General features: G+C 38.1%; 1 protein-coding gene across 2 annotated transcripts in view; it reads right to left on the minus strand.

Moving 5' to 3' along the window:
• Positions 1 to 4,286: 4,286 nt before the first annotated feature.
• zc3h12b (zinc finger CCCH-type containing 12B) overlaps positions 4,287 to 19,743 on the minus strand; it is a 110,087-nt gene continuing 94,630 nt past the window's right edge. For both annotated transcript variants that reach the window (XM_072270813.1, XM_072270814.1), the window contains 5 exons: positions 17,415 to 18,199; positions 9,810 to 9,949; positions 8,403 to 8,637; positions 7,845 to 7,951; positions 4,287 to 6,924 (listed from right to left, as the gene is read on the minus strand). In XM_072270813.1, coding sequence (XP_072126914.1) covers positions 5,498 to 6,924; positions 7,845 to 7,951; positions 8,403 to 8,637; positions 9,810 to 9,949; positions 17,415 to 18,199 — 2,694 coding nt within the window. In that variant the 3' untranslated portion in view covers positions 4,287 to 5,497. The remainder of the gene's footprint in view (positions 6,925 to 7,844; positions 7,952 to 8,402; positions 8,638 to 9,809; positions 9,950 to 17,414; positions 18,200 to 19,743) is intronic.

Consider the following 19,743-nt stretch of genomic DNA (forward strand, 5'->3'; position numbering starts at 1 on the left):
TCTCAGTTTTCCTAATCTTTTACAGTTGCTGTCTTCTGATATTATCAGTAACAAAGGAAGTATTTGAGCCTGAGAACTGGTGCTAGGGTGATTGCAAAGCCTGAGAAAATTTAAAATGTGAATTAATAGAAACATAAGGATATTCTGTAAAGATTTTTACTCATGTATATGAAGGATGTAAGTAATAGTCAATTCAATTTATTGAACCATAAGCCAATTGATAACACAGGGCAATAAGCTAAATGTAAATAGTTCTCTAGAAAATGCAAAAATATTAATCAGGAAGATGCCAGATAACTTGAAATGTGAGTTTTTTTTCCCCCTATTGTTAATGTACTACTTTTAAGGATCACTGGCAAATCATGAATCGCATCAAAGAGATTTTGTAGTGTAGCTTTAGCTTAATTTGTGGTGCACACATTAGTAAAATAAGATTTTTTATCCACTACAAATGATGCAAAAACATTAATATGATTTCCAGAAATTGTTTTATTGAAATACATGTCACATAAATTGAGTATTAAATTACAGTTTTAGAATTTGTTTACTACAGTTCAGTTATATATGGCACTACTAATAATCGTGACCACATAGGGGATTGCTTTTGGTAATTATAATCTTCATGCAAACATCAAACACTAAATTTCAAACATCCTTAAATTGCACACCTCATGGAACACATTCCGATGCACAGAGGTACCAAACTATTTAAAGTTGTGTCCATAATCCTTCTTGAAAAGGCACGGAAATCAATGTCACAACCCTGCTACTCCTAGAGTGCACTCACCATAAAGCTGTGAATATATTAATTACCTGAATACATACTCCATATTATCATTTTGATCCAAGAAAGGCAGCACTGCAAAATCATTGCTTGTATGCAAAGTAGGTTTTGAAGGCCACTTTCAATTAATGCCAAAATGACATTGACAGCCATGAAATATGGTGCAAAATATTAAAGATTGCCAATCTTGCAGTGTTATCCTAAGACGTGTAAATTGTAGTTAGGAACGGTGAGGGCACTGTATATTATCTACAAAGTGTGAAGCACATTGTACCATACTAATTACAGGGAGAACTGCCCATTCTTAACTAGGACATAAAATACTGGAGTTTACAGGTCGGCCACTAAAGGTTATTCAGATGGCTTATCACACAGACATGGGTATTGCACACTAAACATATTTTAGCTATAAGCAGATAAGTACTGTGAAGCTAGTGACAGCATGACTCATTTCAGAAATGGTCACTGAAAAATTGGAAAATACTTGTTGCAGTCTTAAATTAGTTGTTACTGTGCAGCATAAACAAGCAACTGTAGTGATCTTTTATGAATGCAGCCATTTTAATATTTATATTGTACAAAAGCCGCTTAGGCAAAAAAAATTGCATTATGACAATGTGAAAATCATTAGCAGCCTTGTTATATTTATTAATACAATTAAAATAACAGCTAGTCAGCTGTGTGTTCAAAATTAGGAACATGATTATACCATTCAACGCTTGGCTCAATTTATCACACATTATCCATAACGTGTTGTGCATTTAAAGGTACTGATTATATATAGAGCACTTAAAAACATCTGCTTTTTTAATTCTCAAAGAGACAGAGACACATTTTGTCATTAAGACTTACATTTTGTTTGGGACTACAAACCCAAAGTTTTTTTTTTGTTTTACTACAGATAAAAGCCAACATGTTCATTTTTTATGGAGCAGAACAAAAACTAGATCAACCAGACTAATCTAATAAAATATATATATTATGTATATATATTTTTTCCACACAATACCAAGCTACCTGTACATAAGTTATCTAAACACAGCATATTTACCACAAACTATATGATCTCTTCAAACAAGATTCACTGAAAATTATACACTTCTTAGATTCTATCTGGGAACATGTACAAACTCCAGATATCTAGCAAAGAGAAAGCAGTTAATCAAGCAAATTAATTTTTACAAGCTTTTTACAGGAAAAAATAGAAGTCATTCAAGCTATTCTCTTCCTATTAATAGACAAAGATGTAGATGGGCTGAATGGCCTAATTCTGCTCCTATGTCTTATGGTCTAGATGCACCCCGAAAAAGCAAGAACTGCAGGGGTCTCACTGAACAGCATTCAGAACATTCTACTAGTGTTTAACTTGAACAGTACAGTGCTAATTCTGCCCATATTGCAGTTAATGCCATTCTTGCAATTGGTTGAAGAGACCATCCAACCCTACTCACTTAATGCAAAAATAACCATTCCCAAATTGTAACAGGAAAGTTTAAAAGTATTGCCCTTTCACAGGGTTGCTGAATTTTTACATAGAATAAGGTCAGGTATTTAAGGGTACAGAATGTTTTATGCAAATACAGGAACAAAACAAAATCTCATTTTTGATATCAATATGTTGCTTAAAGCTGTAGCATTCCTTTTGTTTGGCTTCACCAGGATTTTTAAACCTACGTGGAATTTCCTATACATTAATATAAGTAGCTACACATAGTTGTCTGTGTACTTATTGATTCTTTCCAAATTAATTTCTAAAAATCAAAAATATTTTTAACTGTCATTATAAAAATTGTTTGAAGAGGCAATATAGATTCATGTCTGGTATTCTAATTAAGCCAACCAAAAGAAGAGGCTGTAGCTTGCTTAAATTTAGCCATATTTCTTTTAAAGAAACTTTTAAAAGATTTCCTTTGCAGAGAGAAGAGCCCTCTGTTTCATAATAAGAGCAAGCATTATGCAGTTTAAAAATATTGTTTCCATTAAAATTAACTGATTTTAATTATGTACATTAAACATCAATAAATGCAGTAACCTTGTCCTGATACACAAAATTCAAGTCAACCCTACATGAATCTTTATATTGCAATGTTTTGAACAAAAAGTAAACAGAATACAAAACTATGAATCATGTAACTCATTTTCTCAAAGATTCCCTGAGAGGAGGCAGTGAGTCTTAGACTAATACATACACTTATCCAAATGTGCTTACAATATTACATGTCATATTTTAATTTAACAATGTTCCCCTTAAGGTAGACAAAAGTGTATAACTTTTTGTTAAAGTAAAATACTCTTCATTGATCGGAACTGTGAAAAATAACCAGAAATATAGTTATGGGCTCTCTTCTTCCAAAGTGAGATGTAACAATATTTTGATCTGTAAAACATTTCAATGATTTGGTAGTTCTTTAAAAATTCTAAAGTAGGGGTGTTAGTATCTTGGCATGACACAAGAACCAAAGCAAAAAAAAAACCCTTTCAGGCATTTTTACTATGGCATACTAAATAAATTCAGCTCAATAATTTCACTGAATTAACTGTCCATATTTCTAATGCATTGTCAAAGCAAATGCCTTTGAGAAGTAGATATACATTTATGGCATTAACAATCCTCATCTATGACTAAGATTTGTTGAACTCAGTCTGTAAAAAGAGGGGTACAAGAGAGCAAAGGATGAGATAATGTCAGTGCATTATAGAATAGTGTCGAGTAAGCATACTTGTGAAGGTGAAACTAAAAACATTGGTGGTTGGGGGTATATCTGATTTTAGCTTCAGATTTTAGACTGCTAAAGTGAATATGGCTTTTTAAAATAGCCAAGTGTTACATGAGAATACCTGGTTGAGGTATCAATGGAAACAATATTTTTTAAATCCTAATAAATACATAACAAATAATGATACTAACACTGTACACAATGTGTGTGCACATATGAACAACATGAATTAAAAATTCAGGTCTACAAACTATTATGCCCAGTAAAAATTCATACATACCCATGGGCTACTCCCAGTGACACACAGTGTCACAACATTGTGGCAAGATTTGATAAAGCTATTCTACCGATGATAACTGTACATTTAATAAATAGTTTTCTACAATCAAGAAAAGAGATACAATTTGTATCAACAAACAAAGGTCATTTCTGATCATTCGAGGCATTGCTGTTTGCTGTATTGAATTGTAAATTACAAACGTTTGTACGAAATTAGCTTTGCTGGGTGTGTAACAAAATAACCGGCATCATTTTTAGATATCAACTCATCGACTTTTACTACTCTTGTACTGAATGTTGTTGGCATTAGTAGCCCACTAGAAAACTCACTGAAGTAAACAGTATATAGAGAATGCTAGAAACCGATGCAGAAGCAGGAAAAAGTCAAGTTGAAGCTGATGCTTTCCATGCTCTACACCAATCTTCACGATCTCTCCACAGGGAGTAATGAATACCCAGCAGGACCAGGATCCTGGATGACTTTATTCCCACCCCCCCCCCCCCAACCTTCTCTGAGGCACCTTCTACCTGTCAGGCTGGAATCAGCCAAATCAGCAGACCAAGATCTTAACCTTGGACTCTCATGATCTTTATTCAATTACTAGTCATTAAAAGAGCAAAGCAATTAGAATCATCTGCTAATTAGGTACAGAAAGGCCCAGATAATATTGGAATTTTAATCTATTCCTTCCATTTCTGGATAGATACTAATTTAAGATGTTTATATTTTATAAATGTTATAATTTCTGTCAGTGTAATTTTTAAGTAAAATTATATGACAAATTGGTAGTTCTAAGTTTAAATGATTACAATATTATTGTAAGAAATACTACACAGCATTTGCAAGCCATTGGCAAAATGTCAGAAACAACCCTGACTGCAGCCTCACATTCCATGTGTTTCACAGTAAGAAACATTTAGGCAGTGTCAGACCTTCTCATGAAGAAACAAAGGCCCCTAAAGACCTCAACTTTCATGAAAAACTTTTTTCACAGACCTAGCTTGAAACATATCAAGCTCGTCAGATTTCAGCAATATACATTGCTTTTTAAAGATAGTGGCACATCAGTGCAGCCTGAAGACAAAAAATATAATGCTTTTAAAAAGGTGTTTTGGCTGCAAATTTTCTAACCGTATAAGGAGATTATGGTTTAAAGGAAATGGTGTGACATGCCATACACCAAGAAAGCTCTTTTTGTTGGAAACCCTAAACAGAAAATGGATACCTTACTGAACATGTAATCATGAAAACCTGGGTGGATATTTAAATATTTTTGGGTTAGATTTTACACTGTCATCTTTAGCTTTTTAGTGCTTTCTTTTCTGCATTAGTTCCAAACATTGTACTACTAAAGATTTCATTTTATTTAGAATTTGAATTGTTTTTATAATTATATAGACTTTTGTTATTCATAAATACTGAACACATTTTGAAAATCAGACTGAACGGGAAATTCAAGAAAAAAAAATCAAATGGAGTGCAAATTTAAAAATTATTAGTAAAAAGTTGATGAGACATAGCTCAAAAAGAGTGTAAGGTATTCATTTCCTCTTCAAAGCTGCCTTAACTCCCACAGATAATTGAACACCATTAAGATATTTATAACATTTCAAACCCACTGTGTTAGGCAACTCATATTTCACAAATGTTGTGCATTAAACGGACTTCTTTTTGTCTGCCCTGCATTTGGTCCTCAGCCTTCAAATAGTTTGTGTTTTACCTCCCGGATCGTAGTTGCTTGGCAACAATCTCTGCAGCAAGATGCTGCGGGTCAGTCACATGGGGGTTCTTCTCCATTACTGCATGCACTATGTCTGCTGGAAAGATGTTACAGAGGTTTCGATAGGTTTGGTACTGATGTTCTCGGATTGTCAGATGGTCCTGTTGCTCAGCAGGCATTCCTTGCCATGGTGACCTCCAGATCTGCTCGATCTTTTCTGGCATACTTCTGAACATGCCAGGATCATAATTGGGTTGCATCAGATTATTAGTCAAAGGATATGAAGGGTACCTATATGAGTCTGTAACACATGGCAAGTGGTCCCAGCTAGTATGCTGCTCTCTGCAGAGTGGCGGTCTTCGCTGTCTCATTGGATTACTCTCATACAGTCTTGAATCAGAAATACTGTCTAGCCTAGTCATTACAAGAGCCCGTCCTGTTTGATTATTAGTAGATGGATGAATGTTCTGAGGAAACGGATAATCTCCAGGACAACTGGAACGAGCTCCAACTGCAGAATGTTGGATATGAGGAACCAAGTGGGAGACAGACTGCTTACGCTGGGGCTGCTTTGGCTCCTCGGGCCCATAGCTCTGTACTCTCGTTATCGGCTCATGGTAACCATGAACAAAAGGTTGGAGCCTATTCTGTGTCTGTGGTTGATGAGCTTTCACATTCTCTTCTGGGCCTGTATCCACAGTGCCTAGGTATGCCAAGTCATTGTATGAAGAATAGGAGTCATTTCCTGCAATGCAGGTTTCTGAATGAGGACTGGGGTTTCTGGAATACAAACCGTGATCCGAATCTAACCCATAATAACTGTCGTGGTTACGCAAACTATTCATACTTAAATTTGAAAAGTCATTTATCATGGAATAATAGCCGGTGTCCAGGGTTGAGTCATATTTTGGATACTGCTCTGTGTAACTTACAGAGTTCCCATGGCTGTTGGTTACAAGGATGGGAGGATAATGTAAGGTGGATATGTGCTCTTGTGAAGATTTCTGGTGAGTGAATTGTTTGGAACATGGCACAGGGCTGCTTGCAGATCTTGTACTCATGGCACTGGCTGCATGGTTTTTATTAGGTTGAAATGCAGGTACACTTGATGCAGTGACCAAAGAAGGCACAGAGTTAGTCTCGAGCCTGTGAGCGGGTGTCAGTCGCTCATCTGGCTCGCAAACAACAGATCGTATGCTGGGGTCAGACTGGCGCTTTGGTGCGACGCGCTTGATCTCAGAGACCGCTTCGCCTTTCACACCAGATATAGCGATGCCACATTTTGCCAGGGCTCCTTCACTCATAGTTTTCACAGCAGATAACTTAGCACTTGCACGAAGCTCATCGGCAACTGAGCGCTGTAGCTGGTTAACACGTTCAGGGTGGTAGTATTTACACTTGTGTCCATAAGTGCACTTCTTCCCTATGAATAAGCAGAGCCAAGAATGATCAATACCGATAAGCATACTTCAGATCAACTGACATTCATCATCACAAGCTTGCAGATGACACAATAATTGGCAGAGTTATGGGTAGTGTGGAAAGTTGTCACAGGATATAGCAGGACATAGATCAATTGGAAATAATGGCAGAGAAATTATAGATGTAGTTTAATCCAGACAAGTGTTGCAATTTGGGAGGTCATATGCAAGGGAAAAGTGTACAGTAAACAGCAGGATTTTTAAAAACATTAATATACAGGGGGATCTTGGGATGCAGGTTCAGGAAGAGTGAAGTAAGCCGATATGACAGCAGAATTTGAGGCACTTAAGAGAGGCACACAAATAGATGATAGGATGGAGGGATGTACATCACGTGCAGGCCAATGCAATTACTTTAAATTGGCATGACGGTCAGCAAAGGTGTCGAGGGACTAAGGACCGCTGCTGTGATGTAAACGAATACTATCTTTAAAAATAATAATTACAGAATATATTGATAAGGGTGATTTCTTCTCTCCTTATGGCCTAATGATTAATGGTATCACTCAAATCTGAAGCTTAATGCTTGATCATTTGGATCACTGGACTAGTGACATAGTCTTTTGTTTTTTTCCAGATCGTTATTGATCCTTGCATGTTTCATATCAAAGATTGTTTTTTGTAATTAATTGTGAACCATTTCACACCTGTACACATGTAACTGTCCTGCCATATATTTATGGAGTCATCACTTGGATGTGGCAAGACGGACAGCCAGCACCCATCAGGAGAGGAGAAGAGAGTGGTGTATTAAACCAGAAGAAATTTTTGATACTTATGTGAACAATTGTAAAATTAATCAAAAGAGTGATTAGGTGACTAGATTTACAGGTCTAATTTGCAGCAAGCAGCTAATACTCACCATAAGGGCAAGGCTGTTTCTTATGTTCAGGAATAACGGGACGCTTTCGCAGGAAGTTATCCAAGCTGGGACCATGACGTCCTAAAGGATCATCAGGTGGCATGAACCTTCAAGTGGTGAAACAACACTATGGTCACTTACATTCCAAATATAAATTTTGCGTAGTGTAATGTTTACCCTAGTTTTTCATCTTGTAATTCAGACTGAGCAAATGGCTCTATGTCACAGTTGAAAAGAAATTTACAGTATCATGCTGATGCCGTATCTTTATTCATCTAGAAATACTACATTGCAAAGGAGTTACGGCACAGAAAGGACCAATCAGCCTGGCATGTTGATGTCAGTACAAAAACATTCACTTTCAAAACTGAAGCTGAGATTTCTTATTGGGGTAGTAATTACTATCCCATCAATATCTTTACTTCATTTGGAAGGTTTTGATATCAGCTCTAGGTGTTTGAAATTCAAAGCTTTTCATTCAGCAGGCAATTTGATGAGTGCAATTTAAGAAAAAAATACTGAAAATATTTTAAAAATCCTTGTAGCAACCTTACTTACTTATCATTCACAAACGAATACATTAGAAGACGTTCCTCTATAAATTTCTTCCACTCAGGTTTCTCATTCTGAAGATCCCTGTAGTTATCATTTGACACAATAATGCCATCTGATTCAAAGGCCAGCTTTACTATGAATCGATCGTCATAGCAGACTACTCTCCTCCCTTGCACCCTTCGGGATGGTGTAAAGACCAGGATTTTCTCTTTCTCAAGTTTCCGTAATATTTCTTGATCTGTAGAGTTAAGGAATTATTTGACATTTTAAAAAATGCACACGGATTCAATATGGTAATAGTAGGATAGTCTTAAGTGGAACGTTTTGAATACACTAAAATTGTATGCATCAATTTATTCTCTACAATGCTCAGAAACAACTCTACCTTTGTCCCTCTCTTGTATAAAATATAAAATGTAAAAATAGAAAGTGCAAAATGAAGATCCTGATCAGTTATCTTTCAGCTTGGAATCCTGGCCAGTGCAGATTTAGCAAAATTTAGTTAGTGTGTTGGGATAGGGACAGATCAAAATAGATCTTAAATACTATAAGCACACCAATAGCCACTGTAGTTAATGGATTTGGCAAGCAGAGTACAACACAGTAACATGCCATACTATTCAACCAAAGGATGGTTTTCTAGGCATCTTGATGTTGTTAATGATGTTACCTACAATAAATAATGCAATTTAAGATTTGTGGACCAATTTTTCGTGACTATTTTCCATATCTTCAGAAGGAAGACTAATTTGATCTTATGAAGCAGATTGTATTTCAGAAAACCTTTCCACCCTTTATGGCTATACAATATGGCAACCCATGTAGGAATAAGAAATATATTTTGTTAGCAAGTAGCACTTCCATACAGCAGTAAGCATGTGATATAGTAGAAATACTCATTGAACTTTGCTTCCAATAACTTCAATAGAACTTAACTTCAAATGTGCAATTCAAAGTATAAAATTTAAATACAATGTGTAACGAGTGAACATAACAGTTTACCTACTTCTGCCCTTGTTTTTATTTGTATTTTAACCTTTCATTATAATAGGTTTTTAAAAAGTTATTTATCTACTCAATATTAGTGCTGGAAGCCAATGCCTTTACTGCAGCCCATCTAGATCCTACAAATGGTACATACCCACTGATAATGAGCGAGTAAACTTGTTCTCAGACGTGTTCAGTAACAGTGATTCATAATGCTTCCCATTATCCATTCTGAAACTGTGCTGATGGTCCCCGCTTGGAAAGTTAACCTTCCCTCACTCCACCCCAGGTCTCTTTTCAAATACAGTACTGCTGGGATAAAAGTACATTTCCAACCTTTTCTATTTTTACTTCAGCTCATCTTTTGTAATGCCATCTACGTTTACATGATCATTAAGAGGTCACGTTTTGATGCTGGATTACCTTTGATTGGTGCATCTGGTCTGGACTGTTCTTTTCTCCAAGCAGGAACAAACACTGTGATGTCCTTGTGTCCTTTTTCCAGGAAATATTCTGCAGCTAGCTGAATTCCCAGGCAAGAGAACACTTCCTTGTTTCCATGACTACAGGAGGAAATTAAGGTTTTAATCAATTGTGCTCTAAGTGTGACCTTGGCTGACATTCAAACTAATGAAATTGGTAAGCCCCATAAGTGGAACAACATGGGCACAAAGAATAATTTTAATTATTTAACATTTGTATAACAATTAACATAAATAACTACATTTTGCAAATGAAGGAAGGAAAGATTTTTAAGTAAGAAATAATGTTTCATTATATAACATGAAGGTTTCATAATAGGATTTTAAATTAGATGCACAAGTTAATTGCAGTTTACAAGAAAAAGCTTCACGGTTTGTTTCAATAAATTAGGTTGCTTGGCATCTATCCGTGGTTACATTCTGATTATGAGAAAAGGTTTGCGAAGACACAAAGAAATCAGCTAACTCAGTCACTCCAGAAAATTAGATCTAAGAGAAGAAATGTTGTTTATTTCATTAATGAGTACCCAGAATTTTAGGGAAGACACAGATGATGTCATGAAAAGCATCACTATGCGTAGGCCTTTGTGGGAGGAATTAATTATATTCTCTAGAATATCAAGGAATCTATAAAAATAGATCCAGCTGGGGTATTATACGTTTCATAGTGTCATATTCAATATTTTCTGCCTTCATTTTTAAAATGACATTGTTAATTCACTATCAATGATATATTATAATCCTGCTTGTCAATATTTCTTGTCAAAGGATTTTGCCCTTTTGGCTTTTCATTTTTATTTTGTTGTATTTTAAATAGCCTCTGGCCAGAAATGTGTTCTCCAGACAGATGTTGTATAGGCCATCCTAACTTCTACCAGTGGACATCTTGACAGCTTAGATTGTAGGAAAAGAACTACACACAGAGGGCAAGGTGAAGTATTAATCAGGAATACAACTTTAAAATATGAAACAGGAATCACAGATATGCAACAATCAAGTGTTGAGTGTGCATGAAAAAAATTAAAAGGGAGTGGAAGTCTATAATAAATGTTCACTTTATTTGTTTTCTAATTTTCTCTTCTCATTTATTTAAGCCAGGACAGAGTATTTGTTAGCAGCCCACCATCACAAGCATAGTGCATCAGAGCCATGTGGCACCTACACTCACATGCTTTACAAAAAACGAATGCAGATGATAATCAGGATAGCAAATAGATTTTTTCATTGACTCAGTAATTGGGTGTGAGTCGTACTACTCCACCCACTTACTGAAATCAGCCACCTCAGCACAGAAGGGACATTGATCCTCACTTTTTTCATAAGTTTGCATGGTCTCAGTATAAAGATGAACACTACCTTTATCCTGTGCTATATTTTCTCATTTTTTGTGTTTTGACATTGGCCATTTGATATGACCACTGCAGAGGGTTCAGAGGAGATTCACGAGAATGATTCCAGGAATGAAAAGGTTAACATATGAGGACCATTTGATAGCACTGGTCCTGTACTCGTTGGAGTTTAGAAGAATGAAGGGGGATCTCACTGAAACCTATTGAATATCGAAAGGCCAAGATAGAGTGTACATGGAGAGGATGTTTCCTATAGTGGGGGAGGTTAGGACCAGTCTCAGAATAGAGGGACATCCATTTAGAACAGTGATGAGGATAAATTATTTTAGCTGGAGGCTGATGAATCTGTGGAACTTATTGCCACAGAGAGCTGTGGAGACAGTCATTGGGTATTTTTTAAGAAGAAGTTGATAGGTTCTTGATTATTCAGGGTGTCATGGATTGCAGGAGGAAGGTAGGAGAATGGGTTGAGAGGGATAATAAATTAGTCATGATGGCAGACCAGACTCAATGTGCCAAATACCTTAATTCTGCTCCTATGTTTTATGGTCTTATATCAATGGAGTGGATTTCCGACAACACACACAAAATGCTGAAAGAACTCAGCAGGCCAGGCAGCATCTATGGAAAAACTCACAGTTGACATTTCGGGCCGAAACCCTTCGGCAGGACTGGAGAGAAAAAGCTGAGCAATAAATTTGAAAGGTGGGGGGAGGGGAGAGAGAAACACCAGTCGATAGGTGCAACCCGGAGGGGGAGGAACGAAATAAAGAGCTAGGAAGTTGATTGGTGAAAGAGAAAAAAGGCCATGGAAGAAAAAAGGTGGGGGTGGAGAGGAGCACAAGAGCGAGGCGATGGGCAGGCAAGGAGTGGGGGGAAAGGGGATGGAAAATGGTGAAGTGGGGCAGGGGGTTTGGCAGTACTGGAAGTTTGAGAAATCAATGTTGTGGCCATCACAGAGACTTGGATGGCTCAGGGGCAGGAATGGTTACTTTGAGTGCCAAGCTTTAGATGTTTCAGAAAGGACAGGGAGGGAGGCAAAAGAGGTGGGGGTGTGGCACTGTTGATCAGAGATAGTGTCAGGGCTGCAGAAAAGGAGAAAGTCATGGAGGGATTGTCTACAGAGTCTCTGTGGGTGGAAGTTAGAAACAAGAAGGGTCAATAACTCTACTGGGTGTTTTTTATAGACCACCCAATAGTAACAGGGACATCGAGGAGCAGACAAGGAGATAGGTTTTGGAAAGATGTAATAATAACAGGGTTGTCATGGTGGGAGATTTTAATTTCCCAAATATTTTTGGCATCTCCCTAGAGCAAGGGGTTTAGATTGGGTGGAGTTTGTTAGGTGTGTTCAGGAAGGTTCCTTGACACAATATGTCGATAAGCCTACAAGAGGAGAGGCTGTACTTGATCTGGTATTGGGAAATGAACCTGGTCAGGTGTCAGATCTCTCAGTGGGAGAGCATTTTGGAGATAGTGATCACAATTCTATGTCCTTTACCATAGCATTGGAGAGGGACAGGAACAGACAAGTTAAGAAAGCTTTTAATTGGAGTAAGGGGAAATATGAGGCTATCAGGCAGGAACTTGGAAGCATAAATTGGGAACAAATATTCTCAGGGAAATGTATGGAAGAAATGTGGCAGATGTTCAGGGGAAATTTGTGTGGAGTTCTGCATAGGTACGTTCCAATGGGACAGGGAAAGGATGGTAGGATACAGGAACCATGTTGTACAAAGGCTGTTGTAAATCTAGTCCAGAAGAAAAGCTTACGAAAGGTTCAAAAAACTAGGTAATGATCGAGATCTAGAAGATCATAAGGCTAGCAGGAAGGAGCTTATGAATGAAATTAGAAGAGCCAGAAGTGGCCATGAGAAGGCCTTGGCGGACAGGATTAAGGAAAATCCCAAGGCATTCTACAAGTACGTGAAGAGCAAGAGGATAAGACGTGAGAGAATAGGACCAATCAAGGGTGACAGTGGAAAAGTGTGTATGGAACTGGAGGAGATGGCAGAGGTACTTAATGAGTACTTTGCTTCAGTATTCACTATGGAAAAGGATCTTGGCGATTGCAGGGATGACTTACAGCCGGTTGAAAAGCTTGGGCATATAGACATTAAAAAGGAGGATGTGCTGGAGCTTTTGGAAAGCATCAAGTTGGATGTGTCACCAGGACAGGCTGGGATGTACCTCAGGTTACTGTGGGAGGCAACGGAGGAGACTACTGAGCCTCTGGCAATGATCTTTGCATCAATAAGGACGGGACAGGTTTCGGAGGATTGGAGGTTTGCGGAAGTTGTTCCCTTATTCAAGGAAGGGAGTACAGATAGCCCAGGAAATTACAGACTAGTGAGTTTTACTTCAGTGGTTGGCTTGTTGATGGAAAAGATCCCGAGAGGCAGGATTTATGAACATTTGGAGAGGCATAATACAATTAGGAACAGTTAGCATGGCTTTGTCAAAGGCAGGTTGTGCCTTACGAGCCTGACTGAATTTTTTGAGGATGTGACTAAACACACTGATGAAGGTACAGCAGTAGATACAGTGTATATGGATTTCAGCAAGGTATTTGGTAAGGTACCCCATGCAAGGCTTATTGACAAAGTAAGGAGGCATGGGATCCAATGGGACCTTGCTTTGTGAATCCAGAACTGGCTTGCCCACAGAAGGCAAAGGATGGTTGTAGACAGGTCATATTCTGCATGGAGGTTGGTGAGCAATGGTGTGCCTCAGCGATCTGTTCTGAGACCCCTTCTCTTCGTGATCTTTATAAATGACCTGGATGAGGAAGTGGAGGGATGGGTTAGTAAATTTGCTGATGAAACAAAGATTGGGGCTGTTGTGGATAGTGTGGAGGGCTGTCAGAGGTTACAGCGGGACTTTGATAGGATGCAAAACTGGATTGAGAAGTGGTAGATGGAGTTTAACCCAGATAAGTGTGAGGTGGTTCATTTTGGTAGGTCAAATATGATGGAAGAATATAGTATTAATGGTAAGACTCTTGGCAGTGTGGAGGATCAGAGGGATCCTAGGGTCCGAGTCCATAGAACACTCAAAGCTGTTACGCAGGTTGACTCTGTGGTTAAGACATACGGTGCATTGGCTTCATCAATCGTGGGATTGAGTTTAGGAGCCAAGAGGTAATGTTGCAGCTGTATAGGGCCCTGGTCAGACCCCACTTGGAGTACTGTGCTCAGTTCTAGTCACCTCACTACAGGAAGGATGTGGAAACCATAGAAAGGGTGCAGAGAAAACTTACAAGGATGTTGCCTGGATTGGGGAGCAGGCCTTACGAGAATAGGTTGAGTGAACTTGGCATTTTCTTCTTGGAGTGACAGAGGATGAGAGGTGATCTGATAGAGGTGTATAAGATGATGAGAGGCATTGATTGTGTGGATAGTCAGGGACTTTTTCCCAGGGCTGAAATGGCTAGCACAAGAGGGCACAGTTTTAAGGTGCTTGGAAGTAGGTACAGAGGACATGTTGGGGTAAGTTTTTTACGCAGAGAGTGGTGAGTGCGTGGAATGGGCTGCCGGCGACGGTGGTGGAGGCAGATACAATAGGGTCTTTTAAGAGACTCCTGGACAAGTACATGGAGCTTAGAAAAATACAGGGCTATGGGTAACCCTAGGTAATTTCTAAGGTAAGGACACAGCTTCAGACTCAGCACAGCTTTGTGGGCCAAAGGGCCTATATTGTGCTGTAGGCTTTTCTATGTTTCTATCCCATCAGAATGGAAGCTACCCAAGCAGAATATAAGGTGTTGTTCCTCCAACCTAAGTGTGGCCTTATCATGACAGTGGAGGAGGCCATGGATGGACGTATCGGAATGGGATGTGGAAGTGGAATTAAAATGGGTGACTACCCTTTACCATCCAGGGCCCTTCTTAGTCATTCCAGGTGAGGCAACACGTCACCTGTGAGTCTGTTGGCGTCTTATACTGTGTTTGCTGCTCCTGGCGTGTCCTCCTGTATGCCCAATGTAGATTGGGAGACAGCTTCACTGAGCATCTACACTCCACCGCCGGAACAAGTGGGATCTCCCAGTGGCCACCCATTTTAATTCCACTTCCCATTCCCATTCCGCTATGTCCACTGTTGTGAAAAGACCACACTTATTCTGGAGGAACAACACCTTATATTCCGTTTGGGTAGCTTCCATCCTGATGGCATGAACATCGGTTTCTCAAACTTCCAGTAATGTCAACCTCCCCCCCCCCCCCCCACCATTTCCCATCCTCCTTCCCCCTCTCATGCTATCTCCTTGCCCGCCCATCGCCTCCCTCTGGTGCTCCTACCCCACCCCCACCTTTTTTCTTTCTTCCATGGCCTTCAGTCTCTTTCACTAATCAACTTCCTAGCTCTTTGCTTCATCACTCCCCATCCAAGTTTCACCTATCACCTGGTGTTTCTCTCTCCCCTCCCGCACCTTTCAAATCCACTCCTCAGCTTTTTATCTCCAGTCCTGCTGAAGGGTTTTGGCCTGATACGTCAACTGAGCTTTTTTCCATTTATGCTGCCTGGCCTGCTGAGTTCCTCCAGCATTTTGTATGTGTTGCTTGGATTTCCAACACCTGCAAATTTTCTCTTGTTTGGGATTCCCAAATTAGTTTTTGGCAGAGAATAGGAATCAAAGCTAATTTTTTAAATTTAAGTTTGTAGAGAGCTGCACAAAATTAACAAGTTATAACAGTATTTCCTAAAACAGAAACAAAATAATATTCAGCAATCTGAGGGGATCTGTGAAAAAAGTAACACAGTTAACTTCAGATCAATGTTCTCTCATCAGTGTTAAAAGCATCGGGGGACAATACAAACTATAAAATGCAGAGGACGGCAGGTGAGATTACAACTGTGGAAAAGAAACCAAGACAACCTTTCAGCAGATCTGGATTACAGAAAAAAAAGTTACTTGATTCTACAAATAGCATTCTTAAACTGAAAAGTCAGAGTCAATATTGACTTCAAAGTTACAAAGTAAATTTATTATCAAAGTACATTTATGTCACCATATACAACTCTGAGATTAATTTTCTTGTGGGGATATTCAGTAGATCCAAGAAACATAATAGAAACAATGAAAGATCAAACCCAACAGCACAGACAGACAAGCAATGTGCAAAAGACAACAAACTGCACAAACACAAAAAAAAACTAATTTATAAATATCTAGAACATGAGATGAAGAGTCCTTGAAAGTGAGTCCATACGTTGAGGGAACAGTTCAGTGTTGGGGCGAAGGAAGTTATCACCACAGGTTCATTTTAACTGGTGAACTTTAACAATAAATAAAAGGGATAGATGTGAGTATTAGCATGTTCTTTAATTTAAAGGAACATTTCAAGGGTGGATGAAGATCATCCTGTGGAAGATCTGGTGCATGACAATAATACAACAAACCCAGTGTGGGCAAGCATTACATTAATTTAAGCACTCATATCAGTTTCCATTAGTCAGTGTTATGATTATGATGGATCCATGACTGGAACTGTACCTGTGGTGTTTGGGATGAACAGAGTTTACTTTGTATTGTCTATAGCCATGTGTACAAGCTAAGCTCATGTATCCATCCTCTCACATTGCTGGAAATGTGCACAGGAAAAGCTGGAAGAGAGGGGTTGCAGAATTCAGTCGCCATGAGAGCTAACCATAACACTGGCAAAGAATAGCTTAATTATTCTATTCTGGGAGTGATCATTCTTAAATGAAATAATGACTTTCTGTTGGAAAAATATGGTAATTTCCCATGTTACACATGTAGGTTAAAGTACACTGTTCAGGTGGAAGTCCAGTATTCTGGCTGCTGTAGGTGGGATAGAAGACTGGTGAACTGCGTGATACACTGGAGGATCATGGTGATACCCTAAGGAGAACCCAAACAATGTAAAAGTTACAAGTAATAACATTTTTAGCCACCAGAAAAGCACAGTCACCTACAACCATCCAAAAAAAGAACAAAAAAAATTAACAGGGTTTTTAGCTCCTACAAAATACTGTATCTACCGGCCATCTGCTACACCTGAATTGTATTGGGTGGGATTCTGATGAATGTGTGTACGAAAGAATAGGTGATCCCCAATAATAGACCTATACCACAAAGAGGAATCATCAGCTTGGAAACAAAATCCAAAATACTCATTATTTTATAAAAATGTACACATGCAGTGTGACATAACTTTAATTTGGTTTGGACATACCTCATTGCCACATTACTTCCATCGATGACTATAGGTCTCAAGTTGTCAGAATCATCCACCACTTCATCCTCCAAAGACAGTTCTGGGCTAGTGATCTCCTTCACACACTGGCCCCTTGGTACCAGAGTACCTGAATTACCCATGCTATTCGGCTGTGGCTCAGATTCACTTTTGTTACCAAGTCTGACCAGTTCAGCTAAAATGTCATTAATAAGAGCATCTGACCCCAGTTTATTGAGCACAGTTTGTATCTGTTCTCCTGAATATCCTAGCTTTAAGGCAAACTCCATCTTGGCCTGGTATTCTTTATCTAAACTTGTAGACTTGCAGCCTTCATCAAATTTGGATTTATTATCCTCACTCTGAAAATCCTGCAGGACACTGCATTTCGAAAGAACAGGCCGTTCAAGACAAGGAGAGCGGCAGAGTTGTCTATGTGGTTTGCTCACAATCTCATTCCCTTTTTTCTTATTAGGGAGTTGTTCTGTATCACTTTCAGAGCTTGTCCAGTCCTCAGAATCTGACCTGCGGTCACCAATGTCAAGATGAAGCTTCCTGTCTTCTTTGGAGGAGCTGTTCTCCATACTCAGCTTCTCAAACATTGACCAGGCAGTCATTACGTTAATTTGTCCACCTGTTATTTCAATACTCTTCTCTTTTATTTCTAGTACGGCTTGACTTTCATATTCAATTGTATCCTTGAGCTCAATTAATTGTTTCCGCAAAGTTGATGTAATAATCTCGCACTTTTTGTGGTCTGGAGAGCACAGGGATAATACATAATCCTGGAAAGGAAGAAAGATAATTTAGAGAAGTCTGTTAAATCCCTCAAGAAAACACACATATAAATTAGGAATTTTTATCCATCAGCCTTTTAACTTCACCTCCAAAAGATCTTAATATAAAACAAGAGGGGTACACAGTATTCTGGCAGACAGATTTGACACTGAAATTACAGATTGAATGAATCAGCTGGCAGATACTGTAGAGTTCAGCCATTCAAAACAGTTCATTGCCATTTCTCAGAGTAATTAAAAATGAACAACAAATACTGATCTTAGCAACAAGGATAATAGCCTTGAATGATTAAAAAGTCAAAATGAGATGGATGGAGAAGAATAGAAAATAGAAATGCTTAAAGATTACGAATAGAAGTTTATAATACAATCAAGTTTATAATATGAAGTTTACTGCAGAAAGGTTTATGAAATTTTTTCTTTGTTTTGTTCATAGCTTTTCAATTCTGGGGCTCCCTTTGAATTAGTACATCACCATAACTAGTGCATAACCTTGTGATGACAATTTCATGATGAAGGATCAACACTGGCCTTGTTCGTGATATTCAGTGTATGACCACTAAGAAAAAACTACACCTAAAGTGAATTTTATGCACTGCTCTGTGTTTGCTGAGTGAAAGAGGAAGATGTGGTGAAGGTGCTATGTCAAATCATACCACAAGGGAACTCAGGAAGAATTTGTTTCCATGATCTATTCAGCAACATTTTGCATTCCACCTTAATTAAACTACAAAAATTTTGTTTAATATTGTTCAGGTAATTTACTATTTCAGCGTTAAATGCTTAAATAAGTAAAGTTGCCAAACTTCAAAATAATTATCTGTATTGTGACATTGATATATATGATAAATCTGTCTTTAAAATAGTTTGTAACTCTATAATATAATAAAATGTGGCCACTATATAAAAAATCATTTAAGATTCACAGGGCAAATGAGGCTACCATTTAATCTACTAAGCCATTTCTAGGCTTAGTATCACTCCCCTTTGATTCCAAAGATCAATTAGTAATAACTTTAGTGGTATTCTCTATATTGTGGAGATACATTGGGGGACAAGGAGAGAGAAGGTGGAAAGAGAGAAAAAAAACTGAGATTGTTCAGTATCAGAAAGTTTTTTCAGGGAACGAAAAATAAAAGTAGCTAACTACTGTCAAATTACGTCAAAATTTTGCAAAGCTATTGCAGTTTTCATCTATTTCCTAAACATAAGATTATATCTATAATTTTAATGATCAGGGCACAGGGAAACACTGAAGTTTATGTTGTGTTCCCTGACTGTCCAACAATAAAATAAATAGGAGTTGGTTCCAATTGGATTATAACCTACCATTAATCCTTTATTACTTATTTATTCTTTGAAAGATAACTTTAATTGCCAAATTCATGACTGTTTTAACCTCTGTTCTTATAATTAATTAAAGATTGTGTCATAGAAAATTGACTTTCTGGCAATTAAGATAAATAGAAAACTTTTCTAATTCTCTCCCTCTCCCTTATATACACCTGATGGGATTACCACCAAAACATCAT

Source organism: Mobula birostris, chromosome 10, assembly GCF_030028105.1.
Source record: "Mobula birostris isolate sMobBir1 chromosome 10, sMobBir1.hap1, whole genome shotgun sequence".
NCBI lineage: Eukaryota > Metazoa > Chordata > Chondrichthyes > Myliobatiformes > Myliobatidae > Mobula > Mobula birostris.